General features: G+C 36.5%; 2 protein-coding genes and 1 long non-coding RNA gene across 3 annotated transcripts; 1 reads left to right on the top strand and 2 right to left on the bottom strand.

The window, feature by feature from the left end:
• Window positions 1-1,843: 1,843 nt before the first annotated feature.
• On the top strand, window positions 1,844-9,854 carry LOC132095466 (uncharacterized). Its single transcript, XM_059500501.1, has 14 exons — window positions 1,844-2,101; window positions 2,277-2,382; window positions 2,658-2,875; window positions 4,319-4,450; window positions 4,625-4,792; window positions 4,905-5,057; window positions 6,462-6,642; window positions 6,778-6,867; window positions 8,016-8,093; window positions 8,282-8,342; window positions 8,717-8,755; window positions 8,838-9,025; window positions 9,142-9,326; window positions 9,474-9,854. Exons 1-14 carry the CDS (start codon window positions 1,934-1,936, stop codon window positions 9,852-9,854), a joined length of 2,148 nt encoding a protein of 715 aa, XP_059356484.1. The 5' UTR covers window positions 1,844-1,933.
• A 3,935-nt stretch (window positions 9,855-13,789) lies between these two features.
• LOC132098011 (uncharacterized) lies at window positions 13,790-15,952 on the bottom strand. The gene is made up of 3 exons (XR_009422818.1): window positions 15,890-15,952; window positions 14,677-14,745; window positions 13,790-13,937 (listed from the first exon to the last, which is right to left on the bottom strand). It is a non-coding gene; the product is annotated as an uncharacterized LOC132098011 (long non-coding RNA).
• A 1,629-nt stretch (window positions 15,953-17,581) lies between these two features.
• LOC132095462 (uncharacterized) lies at window positions 17,582-19,014 on the bottom strand. The gene is made up of 5 exons (XM_059500485.1): window positions 18,852-19,014; window positions 18,284-18,437; window positions 18,089-18,175; window positions 17,665-17,835; window positions 17,582-17,616 (listed from the first exon to the last, which is right to left on the bottom strand). The coding sequence occupies exons 1-5, from the start codon at window positions 19,011-19,013 to the stop codon at window positions 17,582-17,584; spliced, it is 609 nt and encodes a 202-aa protein (XP_059356468.1). The 5' UTR covers window position 19,014.
• Between the last annotated feature and the right edge of the window lie 577 nt (window positions 19,015-19,591).

Here is a 19,591-nt window from a genome sequence, read left to right as displayed (position 1 = left end):
CAGGTAAGACATTAAAATGATTAAACTAAGCCTTTAAGCTGTAATTAATTAGCCAATAAGAGAAAACAATACATACAAATCGTATTGCGTGAGCGTGACATGATTGTTGATGTAATATGAGTAGCCTAGGCATAGCCGTGTATGTTTGTGCATTTCTTTATAATATAGTAAAATGTTAATTGTCTAATACTTTCAAATACTGTTTAATTTCTTATTTGTGTTTATGTTAAAAAAGAACGTTGTATGCATATGAATTAGTTGGGGAAAACTTGCGTCATGTCGTCATCCGACGTCATGCGCTTCATTCTGAGCAAAGAAGAGGAAGACATAATTTTGCGGCCCTCGTTTTTATTAATCTTTAAATAATCTTTTTCAAAAGTTACTTCTTTCCAGGTAAATGCAACACATAGTGCACACAACAAACTTACGTTTTAGTATAAACTATGTTTGATGCAATACTGTCTGTTTTACTATATGAATATCATGACATAATTTAAACTTAACGTTAACGTAGTCTGCCTGAGCGCACATGGTTAGCATGGGTAAATGGTAGCATTACAAAAGCTGATAATAATATACATTATTATATATTATAATAATATTATATCGTATTATAATATTCCTATCCATTATTATACTACCAAATAGTGGTAGCATTATAAATCGTCGTATGTTAATATTATTTGAGTGAGTGTTTAGAATGTTGTCTCAGAGTTTAGTATAGGCCTATCTGAAATGTGTGCATTTGGGTAATTTAAACCCTTCATGTATGTTAAATTAATTATGCATTGCATTCGTCTTAATCAGTACTGTACATCAGATACGATGTTACATAATGAAGATGTGACTAATATCCCAGATGCGTTTGTAAATGCCACATGTGGGATGAGAAATGCATAATGTAATGTACTTAGCATTTGCTTTGCCATTTATTATATTGGTTTTGAGTAAGGAAAACGACAATGGAGCCATCATTTTGCAGCACTCGTTTTTTAATTTTAATAATCTTTCCATATTTCTGAGTACTACATTTGCATGAAATACGCGCATTGCGATATGTGTCTGCAAACGTAATAGCTAGGCCATATTACGTTATTAGCCTGTCTCTACTTTACATGCTGTATGTGAGCATTAAATTTGCTAATAAGCATATTTTTATTTCTGAAGCTAATGGGGGAATTTAGTTTATAGTTAAACGCAAAGTTAAACTGTAAAAATTGCTTTTTACACACTGACAGTAAGGCTTATTCCAAATATTGTGTATGCTCGATAACGCTTCACTGAAGCCATATCATAGGCCCAACGTTACCCATACTGACTTGAGTGAAATATTCAAACCCAAGACGTATTTTATGGCTGTTTGGAAACCTTGGAATATTGACTATTGTGTGTAGCTAGCTGTGTATGTATTTATCTAATCTAGATAGCTAGCTAGCTGTGTATTTATTTATTTATCTATCTTGCAATATATATATATATATATATATATATATATATATATATATATATATATATATATATATATATATATATATATATATATATATATATATATCTAACACTCAAAATATCCCTCATCTGACTGCATCCCATGTTCACTGATGTGTTTCTGTCTTTTAGGCTGTGATAAGAAATACGGGTTGCACTTTGCTTTATGTAATAATTGGCAAATATTTTGATTTCAGATATGGGAAAAGCACTTAAGACCACACGTTTCAGGAACGTTAAAATTAAGGTGGTGAGGAGGACTATCGCTGGCCCTGCAAAGGTTTCTTACCTTAGTCAAGGTCTTCCCCAGCCCAACTACAAACAGACCCACCCTATTACATCTTAACAGGCTGAACTTGATGATACGACACCAAGCTGTTCTGAGAGTGCATACAGTAAGGCAAAGAAGAGAGAGCTTCATGCCTGGGATGCAGTCAAGGATGACATGCTTAAGGTGTCGTTTGAATGTTCAGCACCAATCACTACCCAGTGTGTTGTCTGCCAAGAACATGGTGATTATAGGTGCATTGAGTGCAGCACCACTGCAGTGTTTTGTGAGGTTTGCCTGAAGAGGACTCATAGAAATTCACTGCATCTTCCTGAAAAGTGGAATGTAAGAACAATAGCATGCAGTCTTACATTTCTATTGCTATACTTGCATACAGGCGGCAAACTCACAGTAATTTCAACATATTCATTAGATACTTCAAATTGTTTTAGCACTATGCAGTATCAACCTTTAGTGTTTGTTGTTTTAAAAACATTAGAGCTCTCAATCTTTCTTACAGAATGTCTACTATGAGCCATCCTCCCTGGGGTTATTCCTGTTTTTACCTGAAGGCCATGACACCCATGCTGTGTACACAAAGGTCATGAAGGTCATTGTCAGCACAGGTTTGTCATTTTACCTGATACAAAATCTTAATGTATTGAATTTTCCTGACAGGTTAATGAATTCAATCCTATTACATGTGGAGTAATGATTTCCTATAAGGAATTATTCAAATTTGTGATACAATTTTGATAAAAAAAGTTGTTTGCTGATTCCAATCATTACAAACATTAAGTTATAGGTGACACACTCAAGTGATTTGGTCTATACTGATATGGTAGTCTATATAGTAGTACTAGGTTATGTTTTATGTTATTTTCCTCTTTATATTTGGCAGGACGGCTCTGCACCGTGACAGTCAACATGTGTGCGTGTGAACCAGAAACCTGCACTTTGCTAAGGTATGGGCTTTGGCCAGCAACAGCCGAAAAGCCCCAGACAGCCTTCTCCATCCCTCTGCTGGAGCTTTTTGTGTGTCTGTCACTGGAGTGTCAGGTTTCTGTGGAGGGATTTTGCAACACCCTGCGCTGGAAAAATAACCTCACACTTGCAGAGGTAAGTCAAACTGACTTACCGCAGAGGTCAGTTTGAAGTAGGCCTGGGCGATAAATCGATTGAATGAATTAATTTGAATTTTTTGTTGTGGGTGATTTAAAAAATAATGAATCAATTTTTTTGTGTAATGCCGCATTGTTGGCTCCCCGGAGCTTCCGTAGTGTTAGTTTCGGCAAGCGACAACCAAAACATTATAGCACACACGAATCAGCAACAGCAAGCGACAACTGCCCATCTGTCTGCCAGTGTGTCTTTATAACGTTAATCTCCTCAGCTGAAATAGACGCCTGACAAGACCCTAAACACGTTTTGTTCACTGTCAAGGCATCGTGAGTTCATGTTTGACAGCAGAAATGCACGTAAGTTAGCACCCTTGTTAGGGAACTTCGCAAAGACGTGCTAGCTGAGAGGAATCTCGTCAAAGTTGACTAATAGTGTTCATTGATCTTTATCAATTTTGATGTATTATTTATTTTGCACTTTGCTAAATTTTTGACAGTAGGCTACGCGAGACAGGCCGAGTGTGTCAGAGAGCACTCGATAGTGTGCGAGAGAGACAGTGTGAGCACAATATAGTTTGTTTATAAATAAATGAGACATTTCAGCATTAGGATAATCTCTGTAGCCTATTGGCATCATCTGCAACGCTTTAGTTTATCATGGTTATTAAATACAACTTCAAAATAAACTGGGAACGTTCAATGATAACATCTTTGTTTGACCGGTTGTGATTTTTTGTTAAACTGTTCACTTTTGTGAAGAAGAAAATACTTCAAGTAGGTTATACATATTTCTACCATTTGTAAAGGTGTGTAAGTTTTATAATTTCAATTACAAATACTCTTTGTATCTATATATTACATCATCAATCACAGTATGGTATGGTAATAACATCAATCATTATAGTAACGATAATATTTTAATATTTAAGTTCGGTGTCTTTCACATTGTCCCACTGTAACATTAAAATAGTGTAGATTAGTCTACAATGTTTTATAATAATAATTTGTTGTATTTAGTGTCAATTTCTTTCATTTAATATTGGGGGAATCCAAGTTATATTTAAAAAAATGTTTTTAAAGTAACGCAATAGTTACTTTCTCTGGTAATTCGTTACTTTTGTAATGATGCAACTCAATTACTAACTCAGTTGCTTTTTGTGAGAAGTAACTATAACTAATTACTTTTTTAAAGTAATTAAGTAGGGGGGAAATCAGAAAAAAATCGTAAATTGAATTAAAAAAATCTGAGATTTTATTTTTAGGCCATATCGCCCAGCCCTAGTTTGAAGTGTTGTATGTTAATTGAAAATTTAAGTTACAGTTACATGCAAAATTATTCTTGATATTTTCCTGTAAAATAACAACTTCTGAGTAAACCACCATCACCAGATGTAAGTATATGAAACAGTAATGTTTTCCCTGACTGCTGCTTATACCCTAGGTTAACACACTCTACAGAGCCCTGGTGGGAGAATCCATATCCCATTTTAGGCATCACCACTTCCGACAAAGAAGTTTGGTCGATATTTGCCCACAATTAGATGATGGAACCATATGCCCAGCATGTCCAAAGGTTGGTTCTAGTTCCAGCATGGTTCTTGTTTGATTAAACTAATGGCATAGAATTAATATCTGCAAATTTAGTAAATTTTTGTATATATTATTATAATAAAATAGTAATAGTATCAATCTGGTGCAGATACAAAACCAGTATTGTGTAAAAACACTGTAAGTGTTTGTTTTCCAGGCGGATGGAGATATGATTGTCACATTGGATGCCAACTTTGGCCTTGTGAGGAAGCAAAGCTCAGGTACAAGTGTGGTTGAGCCATTACATGGAACCCGCATGTTTGTTGATGAAAAGGATGTAGAGGAATACCTGCTATCACATCTTGACAGCTCAAAACCTCACGAGGTTAGTCATAGTTGCATAATTTCACAGAAATATTTTTGCAGAAATATTAATTAAACTTGTGAAAAAAGATCATTATTCCTCCCATAAAACTATGTTTTCCTTAAAACTTTAGGACTGCAGTAACTTCAAGGCTGGCAATGTGCTGAGGTCACAAAAACAAGCAAAGAAGCTTGATGTTACAGGAGTGTTTGGAGCCTCTTGTCGTCATGAAATGCCCCTAATGTTTGTCAACATGAGCCAAGGAGAACGGCAAGTCTATGCCACAGTAGTGACTGACATCTCTTGACTATTGACCCAGTGTTCCAAAATGATAATTCCCCTGTTTGATTCTACCTATTCATAAAATGCTTAGGATAGCATAACCCTAATTATTATAAGCCAAAGTATTATTATTATTATTCAGTCACCAAATATGAACCTCTTGGAATGTACAGTATATGGGAGATTCCAAACATTACAAAATTTTTACTTTACCACCCTTCCATAATCTTCACTATTATAATAAAATATGACAAAATTGATTAAAGTATTGAATTTGATGCTGGAGATTGTTTGTATAATTTTTTTCACTTTTCCTCAGCAAAAAGTGACATCATAATAATTTTATTTTTAAAATAGATTAGCCTATCCCCTGTATGTCATCGATGAGCTACTTCGAAGGTGTGAGGATAAGAACATATACCTGCGAGTGGTCTATGACATTGCCTGTGTTGTTGCCTCACATTTGCATGTAAGTACTTTCTTTTTTCTGTGTAAAACTAAATTATTGTTTTGATAAGACATTCAAAGATAAAATTTACTCAAAATTATGCCATACTGTGTTCTGTCAGAAATCGGGGGAGGGCATACCACACAACATCTCCTTGGCCATACCAGCATTTCATGTTTATGGACACAAATTGCCCTGCCAGGTAATTTATTTACTTTATAGAGACATCAGGACCTCATCATCACACATCATTCACTCCCTGTTTGGCCACCATTTCCTGTCTATCAACTGCACATCTGAAATTAAGTAGATGTGCCTAAAAGTAATCTTTAATCTAGCATTTTTCCTACCTGGTGTTTGTCTAAACTTGTTACAAAGATGCACTGTTTAGGACAGTACAGTGGAAAACAGATGATTGATATAACCAAATGTAATTTCTTTGTTTTATGCAGATTACTATCTAATTTGTACAATTCTTAAATTAATATAAAGTAATAAAATGTAATATAAAATAATTCAAGCTACACCTAGGCCCTCTCCTGCTGAATGGTTAAGGTGAAAGCATAACACTGCACTCACGTAATATAGAGTAGGTCTACCTGCTGCTTTGAGAGATCTGGGATGATACACCATAAAAGACAGCAGTGTGAGTAGAGGAAAATATCACATGACTCGTAACTGCGCATAGCAAGTGCGCGTACACACACACACACACACACACACACACACACACACACACACACACACACACCAAACACACACAATATGAACACAGTAAGTGGACTACTTGATTACTATAAACAAATTATTTTACACATTTCCAAAGGAATGATTCTGTCCCAAGCTTTTTGATTCATATAAGTGGTTGATCACTGTAACCGTGATCACTATGAGCACTTTCCACTGTAGTAGGATCATGCTCAGTGTCTGTGATATTCTACCACTTTCCTTTATTAACAGATCAAGTACAGCACTAGGCGGCTTGAAGGGTTTGGGCTCACAGACGGGGAAGGAATGGAAAGGCTGTGGTCATTTCTCCGAAGATTTGCCAGAGTCACAAAGGAGATGACTCCATCTCACCGCCTAGACCTGTTGACTGATGCCCTTTTGCATTATGGACGGAGAAAATCAACTGACCTAGGTTTGTTCACTGTCTGATGCATAACCTGTCAAAATTCTTTGCTGGTGGTTTACTGTTTATACATTTTATATTTTGTGGAGTGAAGCTGATCACTCACAAATTGGTCACTTTAAGTCTATTAAACTGTCTTTGCAGAGATGCAGCTCCTGCAAAGACTAGACAAAGCAGAGAAAATATCGATTCTCGCTCAAGAAGACATCTCATCTGTCATCAGAGAGGCACCAGGTAAACAATGCGCATAAGAAATGGGTAACAATAGTTGTAAATGGGTGAATTTTTGATTCCATTAAAGGGACACTCCACTTTTTTCGGAAATAGGCTCACTTTACAACTCCCCCAGAGTTAAACAGTTTACTTCAGTTTTATTGTGTTCTTATCCATTCAGCTGCTCTCCGGGTCTGGCAGTAGCATAGCTTAACATAGATCATTTAATCGGATTAGACCATAGCATCTCTCTCAAAAAAATGACCAGTTTCAATATTTTTCCTATTTAAAACTTGACTCTTCTGTAGTTACATCATGTACTAAGACTGACGGAAAATGAAAAGTTGCATTTTTCTAGGCCGATATGGCAAGGAACTATATTTTCACAAGGAACTGAGAAATTGCCAACAAATGCCCGAAATCACAGGCAAATCGCTGCTCGTTTACGTGAGTGACAATCACGCAGTATGAATGAGCAAAGACGCAATCTGAGAGAATCGCCGACGCCCGTGAGATATTTGGCATGCTAAATATCTGGAGCTGTCGGCGATTCACAATCCTGCTGTGTGAAAGTGTTCTGACTGAAAACTACATCGGCGATGACCAATATATGTATATAAGTTCCTGTTTGTTAGTTATCCCTCGTCGGTCAATGTCTGAGCATAGCTCACTGTTTCGTGTACCTTAGCTATTGGATTTAAACCACTTTGTATCTTCGAGTTCGTATAGGCCTAGAAAATAGCAACTTTTCATTTTCCGTCGGTCTTAGTACACAATGTATCGACAGAAGACTCAAGACAAGTGTATTATTTTTAATTTAATACTGTGAAGCTGCTTTGGGGCAATCTGCATTGTGAAAAGCGCTATACAAATATACTGGACTTGACAAGTTTTAAATAGGAAAAATTTAAACTCTTAGATCATTGTTTTGAAAGAGATGCTAATGGTCTAATCTAATCAAATGATATATGCTAAGCTATGCTAAAACTGGTACCAGTTGACCCGGAGATCGGCTGAAAGGATACAAAAATGGTCAAACTGAACTGTTTAACTGGGGGAGTTGTAAAGTGAGTCTATTTCTGAAAAAAGTGGAGTGTCCCTTTAAGCGCATTTTGCACAGTGCATGTACTATTGATGTTGTCTTGTTTTCTGTTATTTTTGTTTTCTAGTGTTGGTTTCTGAAGAAGACATGGAGAAATGGAAAAAAAGGGAGATGGAGCTAGCCCAACAGAAACAGAAACCAATAAGTAAACAACTGAAGTGAATGTGTGAATGTATTGAATACTGTATGAAGGTCATGAATATTTTTAAGAAAGAATATTGCAAATATTTTATACTTACCTTTCCGTGTACAGTAATGAAATACAGTAAATTACAATTACATGAAATAAAGCACTTTATTAGAGAAGTAGTAATGTCTTTATCTGTTCTCCAGACACTGTCTGTAAATGGAAAAGGGACTACATTATCAAACTGATTCAGTTCTACAAGTTCAAGTAAGAGTTTAATGTGTTTTTTGCAGCCTTTTTTTAGTGCCTAGGTGTGATCACAGTAACAGCATAGTTTTAAAGGAAACTCTCACAATGGTTATAAATTAAGAGATGAAATATAACTGCAGTAGTTTAATATGGTGTGATTTAGTAATCAATTATCACCAAGGCCTCCCTTATAGCGTATTATATATATATATATATATATATATATATATATATATATATATATATATATATATATATATATATATATATATATATATATATATAATAGTGTATGTAATAGTGTATATACTACTATTATAGTAATAGTACTATATTACAACCGTAATGCTTGGTAGCTACTGAATATTTGTGCTGTGTGTGTTTTTATATAGATCTGGGACTAGTGAGTCGTACATGGAGTGTGAAACAGAGTAAGCAAGCAGTAATCTGTAAGTTTTTTTCTGAGCAAGTGTCTAAATGACAATTAATTAGATTTATTTGCTGACATTGTAGAATTGAGGACTCTTTGCTGACCATGGAAAAAAAACACCGGATTGGGAGAAGATGGCAAGAATCTGATTCAGACTTCCAGGCTACCCTTAAAGATGTTGACTGTGAGCTCAGAGGCCAACTAATCTGCAAGGCTAGAACTGAATCAAGGGAGAGAGCTGTCCTCCTCCATCTGAAGAAAAGATATCCAGGTAAAGAACTGTGGATAACTAGAGACATAAAGATATTTTGATCAACTTTGAAAAGGACCATAATACAAACTAATAAATGTATTTCTCTGCATGCGTGTTTTCTAACTTTGCTACAGATGGGCAGGGCATTGCCATTAGACTGTCCAAGCAGGTAGCCAGCTCCAACAAGAGAATGAGACAGGCAATAAAAGAATACAACAGCATTCAGTGGCCACCGCAGATGAGCATCTTCCCTGCAGCAATTGATTTTCAGGAAGCATGCGATCCCTCTTGGCACGTCTACTTCTGCTTTGATGACACCGTAAGTATAGTTACCTAACCCTAGTAACCACACAGCAGTCAGTCTGTCAAATCTGACAACCACTTACTAACCATAGCTACCTGCCCATCATTTTTCTAAACCACCTGGTAACAAGACTTAGCACTTTTTATTTCTTTTGTCTTCCAGATTGAAGAAGATAATGTTTCGAAGAGTCTAAAAAGGCGAGGGATTGATGCCTTACATATGAAGACTCGAGCAGCTGAGGAAAAGTGCATGATATACCAGGAAATGAGAACTGTAACAAAATACCTCCATGCGCAGCATGCCTTTCTGTGCTCTGCCATCAAAGACACAGATCAGCCTGGTGCAAAAGCTGCTCTCACCCAACGTCTCCAACAGCTGGAAAGAAAACGACATCAAGCCACTGTGATGTTTCACCCACATGTACCAGACATTGTTCCTGTAGACAACCCTTACTTGTGTCAGACCCACCCCATGTCAAACATAGAGACACTGGTATACAATGATGAGGATGACACTGAGGATGATGATGATGATGATAACTAGGACTGTAAGCACTGGTATGACAGGACAGGGCCTTTATTTACAAAGTTTTCTCCTTCTCGGGAGAAAAAAAAAGTCCAAACTGGCCTAAAATCCTCAAGACTGTTATTAGGCTGATGTGTACAAGCACTTCATACACTTTTTAAATCCAAAGAAATAATCCTGATCTCTGTTAAAAGTCTATTTTTCACCTGGTGGTGCTGAGTTCAACCTTCCTGTGAACACAGGAGATTTACATTTCCAATGTTGTTTAATATCATTCTATTTTTTGAAAATAATATAAAACACCATATTGTGATATTACTTATTGAAATGTACAAATGTGTTCAATGTGTATGATTTTTTTTTTTTTAAATGACAAAGTATTGAATCTTCTGAAGCAACTATCTTTGTAAGACTAAAAGGGAACATGCAGGTGTATTGATTGACTCTACAAACAGCTTTCCCATAATGAGTAATAGCCATATTTTTAGCCATTGTCATAGCACTTATTCACTGCACATGTAAAGTCAATAGAAAAAATTAATTTACTTATTAAATTACTTACTGGTATGTATATGTAGCCTATATATTATTTATGTAGATATATGAGTTTAAATGTTGGTATGTATGTAGGTATATGTGCATATGAATATGGGAGATGGAACAGTTAATTTTTTTCATATTGTGTTAGTGTGTGTGTATATATATATATACTGTATATAGTGCATGTATATATTCTTTTACTTTTTTATTGCTCAAAATAAACTGCAATCAAAATCAAACAACAAATCATGTCATAATCCTCTAGACAGTGTGCCACATACAGTAGGTTTTTGATAACTCAACCATAAGATATGATCATGTTAAGGTTAACACTTCTAACAATTTCTCCTTCAATTCTGATAAATAGGGAACAGAACTGCATTGTGTTGTGGGCGGAGTTTACGGGTTTAATCCTGTTTCTGATCTTAAATCAACATATTTAAATTTTCTTAACCTAGGTAATCTAGATGTAGGGTAATTAATAGTTTAGCTGTACTAGATATTTGATATTTGATATGTTCAGTAGATATATCATTTTACAACCCAATTTGCAAGAAAGAAAACTACAACTGTAGTGCTGATTTGTATCAAGCTGCATTGCTTTCCTACAGGGAATTGTAGTTTTTAAAACATTAGTGTTTTTTTTTTTAGAATTGGAGGTTGTAAATAGTGAGTTGAGAGTACAGTGAAAAGTTTAGGGGTATTGTAAACACATCTATGTAAAAAAATTTAAATGTATAATTAATTGAACCTTTAAACATGCACCAATGTGTTGTTTAAAGGTCAGTATTTCAAAACAGGATCCATGTAGACTCTACAAACGTACATATGTTACTCTCCAGGTCAAGACCTTTCTAACAATGTATTTTGTTTAGCTCTACAACAAAGTTGTAATTTTCTCATTTCATGTACACAAGCTATGCCCGGGTGTAGTTACAGAGAGTACTTTGAAGGCTAAATAAGAGTAGCCCATATATAATGAAGATTTGTGTTTGTTTCTTACTGTGTAAACAAACGTACAACTCCACAACATGAGGAATACCTGCCCCCCCCCCCCCCCCCCCCACACACATTGTTGTACATCTATCTTCATGAGGACATTCATTGACACAATGTCCAGCCGCTTACCTTAACCTTAACTAAGTACCTAGCCCAAACCCGAACCCTAATCTTACCCATCACAACTAAGTGCTTAACCCTAACCTTACCCATCACAACTAAGTGCTTAACCCGAACCCTAATCTTACCCATAAGTGCTTAACCCTAACCCTAATCTTACCCATCAAAACTAAGTGCTTGACCCTAACCCTAATCTTACCCATCAAAACTAAGTGCTTAACCCGAACCCTAATCGTACCCATCAAAACTAAGTGCTTAACCCGAACCCTAATCTTACCCATCAAAACTAAGTGCTTAACCCGAACCCTAATCTTACCCATCACAAATAAGTGCCTAAACCGCGAACCCTAACTTTACCCATCAAAACTAAGCGCCTAACCCTAACTTTTACCCAAATCCTTACCCTAAACCTAATTGTAACTTTATCCCTACAACCAAGTTTTGACACTAAAACAGGCCTTTAAAGGGGTCTCAGACAAACTGGTCCTCAAAAACATAGTTTTACACACACACACACACACACACACACACACACACACAAAGATAGTTGTTGTACAAGCACACTCTCTCTCTCTCTGTGTGCATTTATATTCGGGACACACATGGCTTATATCAGTGGCGTACGTTTGATTTTGAATTGATGTAGGCCTACTGGCGCTCGTTGTATGTGTGCATGCAATGTATTTTTTCCCCTCGGGGCTTGCCGTAGATGCTGTCGCGGGATTTTGGAGTTAGTGATTGATGTGTGGTAATAAAGTGGAGAAGGGTTCAAACTGCTATCGTTTATTATTTTATTATTTCTGTTAGTATAATGTGAAACCTGTACGAACGTTTGGTTACATTAAAGATGATTAAAACCATATTAAAGTTAAAATCTATAAATATATTTTAAGTTCTCCTCTTAGGTTATTAACTATTAGTAGTATTACTTTAACCCTTGTATGGTGTTCGGGTCTGTTGGACTCGTTTTCATTTTTTATCAAAAGAAAAATGATACAATTAATTATTTTCTCAAACTGACTCATTGGCCTTGGCTCATTTTCTGTGAGAAATCAGAACACATTTTCAATGAAAACACACTGTACACCCCCCTACACATTTATATTACACACAGGATGTTCGGGTCCACTGGACCAGGGGCTAATACAAGTGTGGAAATTGTAGGTCCTGTGTACCTTTACTCCTCCTCCTGTCAGGGCCTGCTGTTAGTGTGTGTGTGTTCTTGTATATGGTTTATGAGGACACAAATGCGTATAATGACATGGGTATTACAACGTAAACATGGTTTATGATGACATCTGTGTCCTCATACTAAAACGTACTAAATGGTGTTTTTTGAAATTCAAAAAATGGCAAAAGTTTTCTGTGATTGGTAGGTTTATGGGTCGGGTTAGTGTAGGGGGATAGATTATACAGTTTGTACATTAGAAAAACCATTATGCCTATGGAGAGTGACCGTACACCACATATCCAAGTGTGTGTGTTGTGTGTGTGTGTCTGTATGTATGTGTGTGCATGAGTGTGTGTGTGTGTGCGTGTGAGAGAGAGATTGTGTGTAAGTGTGAAAGAGTGCAAGAGTGAGTTTTGTGTTTCTACTCCTGCCATTCCCACACGAGGTTGCAATTCTTAAATGTGATCTAACAAAGGTAAAGAGAAAATATTAACCATATATGCGGTTTATATTGCTTCTAATTGGGATGAAGTAAACATCTGTTGAGTATTTTAACATAACATTTTTGATTGTGTCGAATTAAAAACCCAAAAATGCAGCGGGTCCAACCAGACCCACGAACACCGGCTGAGTAACAAAAATATGAACACCACACAAGGGTTAAGTAGACTATTAGGCCTATTGTTAGTCAATTTGTTCAACATTGAATCTACACAAAATGGAAGCAATGCCAACTAGGTGGCTTCAGTGATAGCAACGTCCATAAACCATTTAAAACATGTTCAACTGTATACCAAAGTTTCCACAAATATCACAAACCATCTTTTCAATTTAATTTTTGCCAAGCATCTCCCAGTGACAGCAAGACTGTTAAACATGTAAAGTTATGATGAAGGTTAGGTCCTTGATAAAACTCAGCCCTACTGAACCAATGATGAAACATATATATATATATATAAAAAAAACAAGTAGACTCAATTCAGAACAATATAACTTTATTGGTCCCTTTATTTTTGTGTGTGTGTATGTGTGTGTGTGTGTGAATGGGTTGGGGCCGTCAAGACAGTAACTACTCAAACAAGTAACAAGTTATCTTCAGGGTGTTTGCATGGTGTTTTGACAGTGAAGGCACATGTTTTTTTTAAAGCTACATGCCGTGTGTGACCATGATTGGCACACTGTGCACTGGGACCATGAACGCCACTTCTTTTTAGCATTTTTCATCTTATCATCAAAATGGACACGGCAGATACAGCACAAATTGCCTCCATCTACCAAAGGAAAAACACAAATAACCAGTTAGTTGAAATCATACTCATCACAAACATCTCAAAGGCAGCTTGTTCATTTTTAACTGTTGCCAAAGGAATATGTGGGTATTGCACATCAATTAATCTCAGATCTTGCTGGTAATCAATCAAGATAAAAGCAGGTTTTCCTGGGTTCAATTTCAGAAAGCGGCTTTAGTATTTCGGGTTAGGCACCCTGAAATAAGGAAAACTCATGACACAGTTCTTCAGCTTCTTTCAGAGCTTAACATTGTTGCAGGTTTATGATTACTAATTGTAAGGTCATAACTGATACTGAAAAATTTGTTTTGTAAAAGAATATCCTAGGCAACATCCTTTGCACTCTCAATATATTTATACGTTACAGAGATTGGAATAAGGCTGTTAATTTCTTCTGTAAATTCTGCCTGCAATCTGACCCTTGAAAGACTTAAAAGTAAATCTAGTTAAATGCTGTTTCATCCTAAAAGGATTGGAGACCAATTTGTCACAGTCAAGTGTTTTTTTTCCCCCTTTTTAAAAGGTCTTAGTCCATGCTTCTGTTTCCATATCTATTCTTAATGTAGTATTGTAATCTGTTGAAACTGCCTCTTTTTGTAGATTCATAGATTATATAGATTCACTGCTAGTCTTGGCCAGGTCTACTACGAGGAAGAGCTCATTTGTCTCAATGGGACCGACTGTTAAATACAAATAAACACAATGTGGAAAGATACAGTACCTTTATCTGCAGTCATAACAATGGCTACAGTAGTGGCTGTTTCTAAGGACTCTTCCATCTGCTGTACACCTAAAGTACATAAAACACAACAACAACTTAATTACAAATTCATAATTCAACTTGTCAGCATTAATACTGTCAATAGTTAATTAGTAAATCATTGATTAAAAATACAGTTCCATTATTTGCATATCAATTCAATTCAGTCAATTCAAAGTGTAAAATTATCAGAATATCAACCTTATACTGTTTAATGTCACCTGGATAAATACTGTATTTATAAATTGTAATTTTCAAACAAGTGAGCTTTTCTCTTTGTGTCAAATGTCAACGGCAGACTTCTCAGAACAATAGGCCTTTATCACACTTCCTGCTTCCGGAACGCGGAGTAGGGATAAAGAACTTACGGTCAATAGTATTTCTCTATAAGGATTTAAATATTCAGCCTTAATGTCTAAACCATCCCAGGTAGCCTGACTACGAGCTATGAAGTTGTGAAACGAAGGTTTCTGCTCACTATAAGTTAGTATGAAATCGATCTTGTTTTAAGAAAAACAGGTTTTATCCGCAATCTTATGGAAAAAAACTACACTACCCACAATGCTAAGCGTAGCAGGAACATCTGCTGATTGGTCCAACTTGCTGTTACCATGGAAACGTTTACCTTACTGACGAACCAGGAACTGTCAGAGCGAGGCAGCGAGCTTGATACTTGATACTTTTGCCTTCTTGGCCGTTTTAAAAACTTTTTGTCGACTTGGTCCCAGACTTAAAACTCTTTATAAAATCAATTTGTAGGTCACGGTTTAGCTCTATTACAACAATGGCAGGCTACACACGCAGCTGTTGTAGTGTACCGGGTTGCTCTACATCAGGACGTAGACAGCCAAAACGTTACCTCAGCTTTCACGCTTTCCCGAAGGAGGAAACACTCCGCAAGTCTTGGGTTAGATGAATAAGTTTATTATTAGATTAACCACATCGTCATAGGTGACTTCAGGCAGGTTGCAGATAGACTTGGTCAGGCAGTAACTATCGGACTCCACCATTGTAAAACGCTAACCGGAAGAGTCGTATCCCTACTAAAAGACGTACTTCCGGTCTTCAATTGTTGCGTGACATAGGCCTATTGTTTTAACTAAGTTCGAACTTAAGCAATACCAAAAACTGATTTGTAGCATTTGGTAAAATGTCTAACAAATACAAAAAATACCATTTTCACACATGGCCTCTAAAATTTCCTCCACTGCCTTCGTCTGGATGCCATCTGCTGTGTTTGGTGATATGAAAACATTAAACCATCATACAAAGGTGAAAATTTAATCTTTTGATTTAATATTATTGAAATAATGTATACCATGGTTAAATGTGCTGTGCAATGGCCAGTTACATATCTAGTAAACTATGCTCCTTAAGCTTAATGTTATACATTTATTTAAAGATAAAATAAAAACAACTCAGCGTACCTTCTGCATCAACATGCTCGGACATTCCCTCTGCCATGTCAGTGGGGTTGCATTGTGCTGCAAAAATGCATATTTTGATTTAATATTACTACAGTAATGTATACATTGTTTAAATGTGCTGTGCAATGGCCAGTTACATATCTAGTAAACTATGCTCCTTAAGTTTAATGTTATACATTTATTTAAAGATAAAATAAAAAACAACTCAGCGTACCTTCTGCATCCACATGCTCGGACATTCCCTCTGCCATGTCAGTGGGGTTGCATTGTGCTGCATCTGATGTATATTTTTTAGGAAAAAACAAAACAAAAACAACTGTGTAATATGATCATAACAAATAATTAGACTTCCTACTGGAAAAAATAATAATCACACAGCAGTATCAATTAAGGAATATTATTTGCAGAAGTTATATTATACATAGAATTTAATTAGCATGAAAAAAAATGAAAACCATTGACAAGGGCCAGTCACTAGTCACATTTAACTAAAAAGCTATAGATATTCTGGAGATGTGCCTTTTTAGAAATTATGTTGCATTATAATGACAAAAATAGAAATAGTGTCACATCCTTTACTAACTGTCAAAGACACATACATATTCTGTAACCAGAATCATTTTTAATTCAATTTTAGTTATATAGCGCCAATTCATAATAAAAATTATCTCAAAGCACTTTTCAAGCAGAGTAGGTCTAGACCATACTCTTTATAATATTATTAACAAAGACTCAACAATTCCACTACTGTAGGGGTTAACTAATGTTAAAGCTGCCATCTGTAGGATTTTTTTTTTGATCATATTCAGTGAAACCGACACTATGCTCCAACAGAAAAACATAAATCAGCCGGTTATAGAAAAATACCCGCGCTTCCACCTCCACCTGGAGCCTGTTATTTGTTTAAAAAAAATACACTGCTCCCGGTTCTTCTAGTCCAATCAGCGCAGGGCTGTGTGAGAGCTGTCAATCACAGTTCATGCCCACGCCACAGATCCCCCCTCCCCTCTCGCGCACGTTACAATATCACATGCAGTCGCCTGAAGTTTGCTGGTGTGTTGGATTGTACGAAGCATGATGGCGGAGAGAAAATCTACTTACAAGCTTTCAATTCCTCGGTTAAGCTAGGAGCTAACCAAAGCTAGGAGGTCCAACAACCCAGGAAAAGAAAATTATGCTTCAATCTATGCTGAAGAGACAGGCGCGTTCACAGAAAACCAGGTACACACACCAGCACGAACTCCATGGGAGGGTGCTCATGGGAGTGGGGGAGGGGCATGAGAGTTGTTAACATTCAAAAACAATTCTATGTTCACTCAATCTTCCAGGGTTGCCGACTGCAGCTTTAACATGTAAACTTATCAATAAGAGCCCCATCTGATGATGCAGATGACCAAGCTGATTGATCAATGTTGCCAGTGCGACTCGACCAGAATGTATCAGATTTTCACCACTTTGTATAGAGCCAAATGGTCTGCCAAAACACAAGTGGAGAAAGACAAACACTGGTAATTTCACTTACCTATTTCAAACGTAATCTCCTCTGCTGCTTGCAATATTCCTACCAATTGGTTCCTTCCATAAAAGGAAGGCTTTTTCAGGGTAAGGCTATTGGGCAGTCCAGAAACTCTAATGACCAAGCCCTGATTCACTAGGGACTGGTAGGGGACCCTTCCAGTACCTCCGGCCTCCTCTTAAAGACATGGGCACACATATGTTAAACAATGTTACACAGTTGGACAATTGTGACCCTCCCTTCTAGTTGTTAGCCAGTGTAAAGGCTGCAGACAGTCATTTTGGTGAGGTGACAATCTAATGGTTGATGGGCAAACATTAGATAATTTATTTATTTGATAATAATACCATGGATTCATGAAGGTATAATAGGTTATCAAGATAAGCAGTTTCTTTACATCCTTTTTAAAAGTATTTGAAATTATGCTTACTGTATTTTTGGTTGAAGAGATCTTTTACTTTTCCCACCAAAACAGTGACGTGTTCTCTGGCACTGGGCATTGCGGCTGAGGAGCTGGCTACAGATGCAACAACAGACAACAATTAATTTCATAAAACTGTATTATGTAAATTTGCACTATTATGGGCCTGAGACGATTTCTGTGGATTTTAATATAAACCAATACCTTTGAAATGCAGTGCAAAGTTGTTCACTGTGTCAGATTTATCAAGGAAATCAGTGGCTCCTCTGCTGCTCATTTCAAAAACCTCTAATGAGGACTTTTGACGATCAAAGGACAAGATGGCTGTTTCCACACCCAACTCCTCAAGCTTGGACACCTTTTGGAAACAACTCATAACAGGGCTTGGCAATATATGAAAACAGTGTTGTCACACATGGCAAATAAGTGGTCAGGGACCACCAGGGTTACAATAACTATACATTAGCTGTGTTTTTATATGCAACTAATAATTTGACTCATAGACATTTGTGACTACTAATGCTTCAATTGACCACCTTGATCTGAATAGACTAGCCTGTGAGAATATTTGATGTTGAAAGCCTTGTAAACAAAAATCAGATGGAATATTAATTTGGAATAAACTCATTTGAAATTATGATAAAATCTACAGATAAACAATCCAGTTGTCTAAAACAATGTTCTGCACACATTACAATTGCTGTTGATCATCCTTCCATCTAATTATGTAAGAATATCACTAATGCTTAGTAAATGAATCCTCTTTCCAAACCTCTAACTTCATCTTCTTGAGGTGCATTTTTATCCGGGCATCCCTCATCTCAGGGCTTAGGTCCTGTGCCTCCCCATGTGCCCTCAGTGCTGCTGCCTCCTCAACATACTTCTTTTTTTCTTCTTCCCCCAATGTGGCCCACCTTCCCTTAATATCATTCATTGTTCCTGAGGAAAAAATAGATGCACAGAAAACTTAACACAAAGTCAGCATCTTCTTTTTAAAGTAAATTTACATGACGACAATAAGTCGAAAACACTGGTTTTGGGTTGTGAAAAACCTACTTCTCTGTAACAACTCTGTAAAAACAAAATAACGTTAAATAGATCAACTGATGATTCTTTTGCAACTTGCGTGAGTGAAGTACTTGCTAAATACTAAAATATGTTTCATGACCTTTCATAACCCTCATGAAACTGATTTCAACAGGTTGTACAAAAACAAACAATTTAGTATAAAAATTAAAAGCAGTCGTTAAAGATGCTATAAGCGATCTTGGTTGGCGTACCTCTTGTTGATGTTTGAGCTAACACACAAAACGGAGGCTAGCTAGACCCTCTCTCCTCATCCGTGCAATAACCCCCCAAACCCACCCCACAACATTCTTGTCGGTTATTGGCTGGAACAGTTTGTTATGTTTTGTGCTGCTGGTCACTCTGTATGTTGCTCAGTTTGTTTGTGCTGCAGTTTGTGGAGCCTGGGATGTCTGCAGAGACTGTTTTTTTTTTTTTAACAGTGTG

Source organism: Carassius carassius, chromosome 2, assembly GCF_963082965.1.
Source record: "Carassius carassius chromosome 2, fCarCar2.1, whole genome shotgun sequence".
NCBI classification, from domain to species: Eukaryota; Metazoa; Chordata; class Actinopteri; order Cypriniformes; family Cyprinidae; genus Carassius; species Carassius carassius.
Note: the sequence above shows the minus strand (reverse complement) of the source record. Positions and strands in the feature narration are given on the sequence as shown.

Coding starts and splice junctions, on each gene's coding strand:
- LOC132095466 (XM_059500501.1), top strand. CDS start 1,934: ATGCTTAAGGTGTCGTTTGAATGTTCAGCACCAATCACTACCCAGTGT. Junction 2,383..2,657: donor GAAGGTCATTGTCAGCACAG/GTTTGTCATTTT, acceptor TATATTTGGCAG/GACGGCTCTGCACCGTGACA. Junction 6,868..8,015: donor TGTCATCAGAGAGGCACCAG/GTAAACAATGCG, acceptor TTTGTTTTCTAG/TGTTGGTTTCTGAAGAAGAC.
- LOC132095462 (XM_059500485.1), bottom strand. CDS start 19,013: ATGAATGATATTAAGGGAAGGTGGGCCACATTGGGGGAAGAAGAAAAA. Junction 18,438..18,851: donor TCAAGAAGATGAAGTTAGAG/GTTTGGAAAGAG, acceptor TGTTTCCAAAAG/GTGTCCAAGCTTGAGGAGTT. Junction 17,617..17,664: donor GGAGATTACGTTTGAAATAG/GTAAGTGAAATT, acceptor GTGTTTTGGCAG/ACCATTTGGCTCTATACAAA.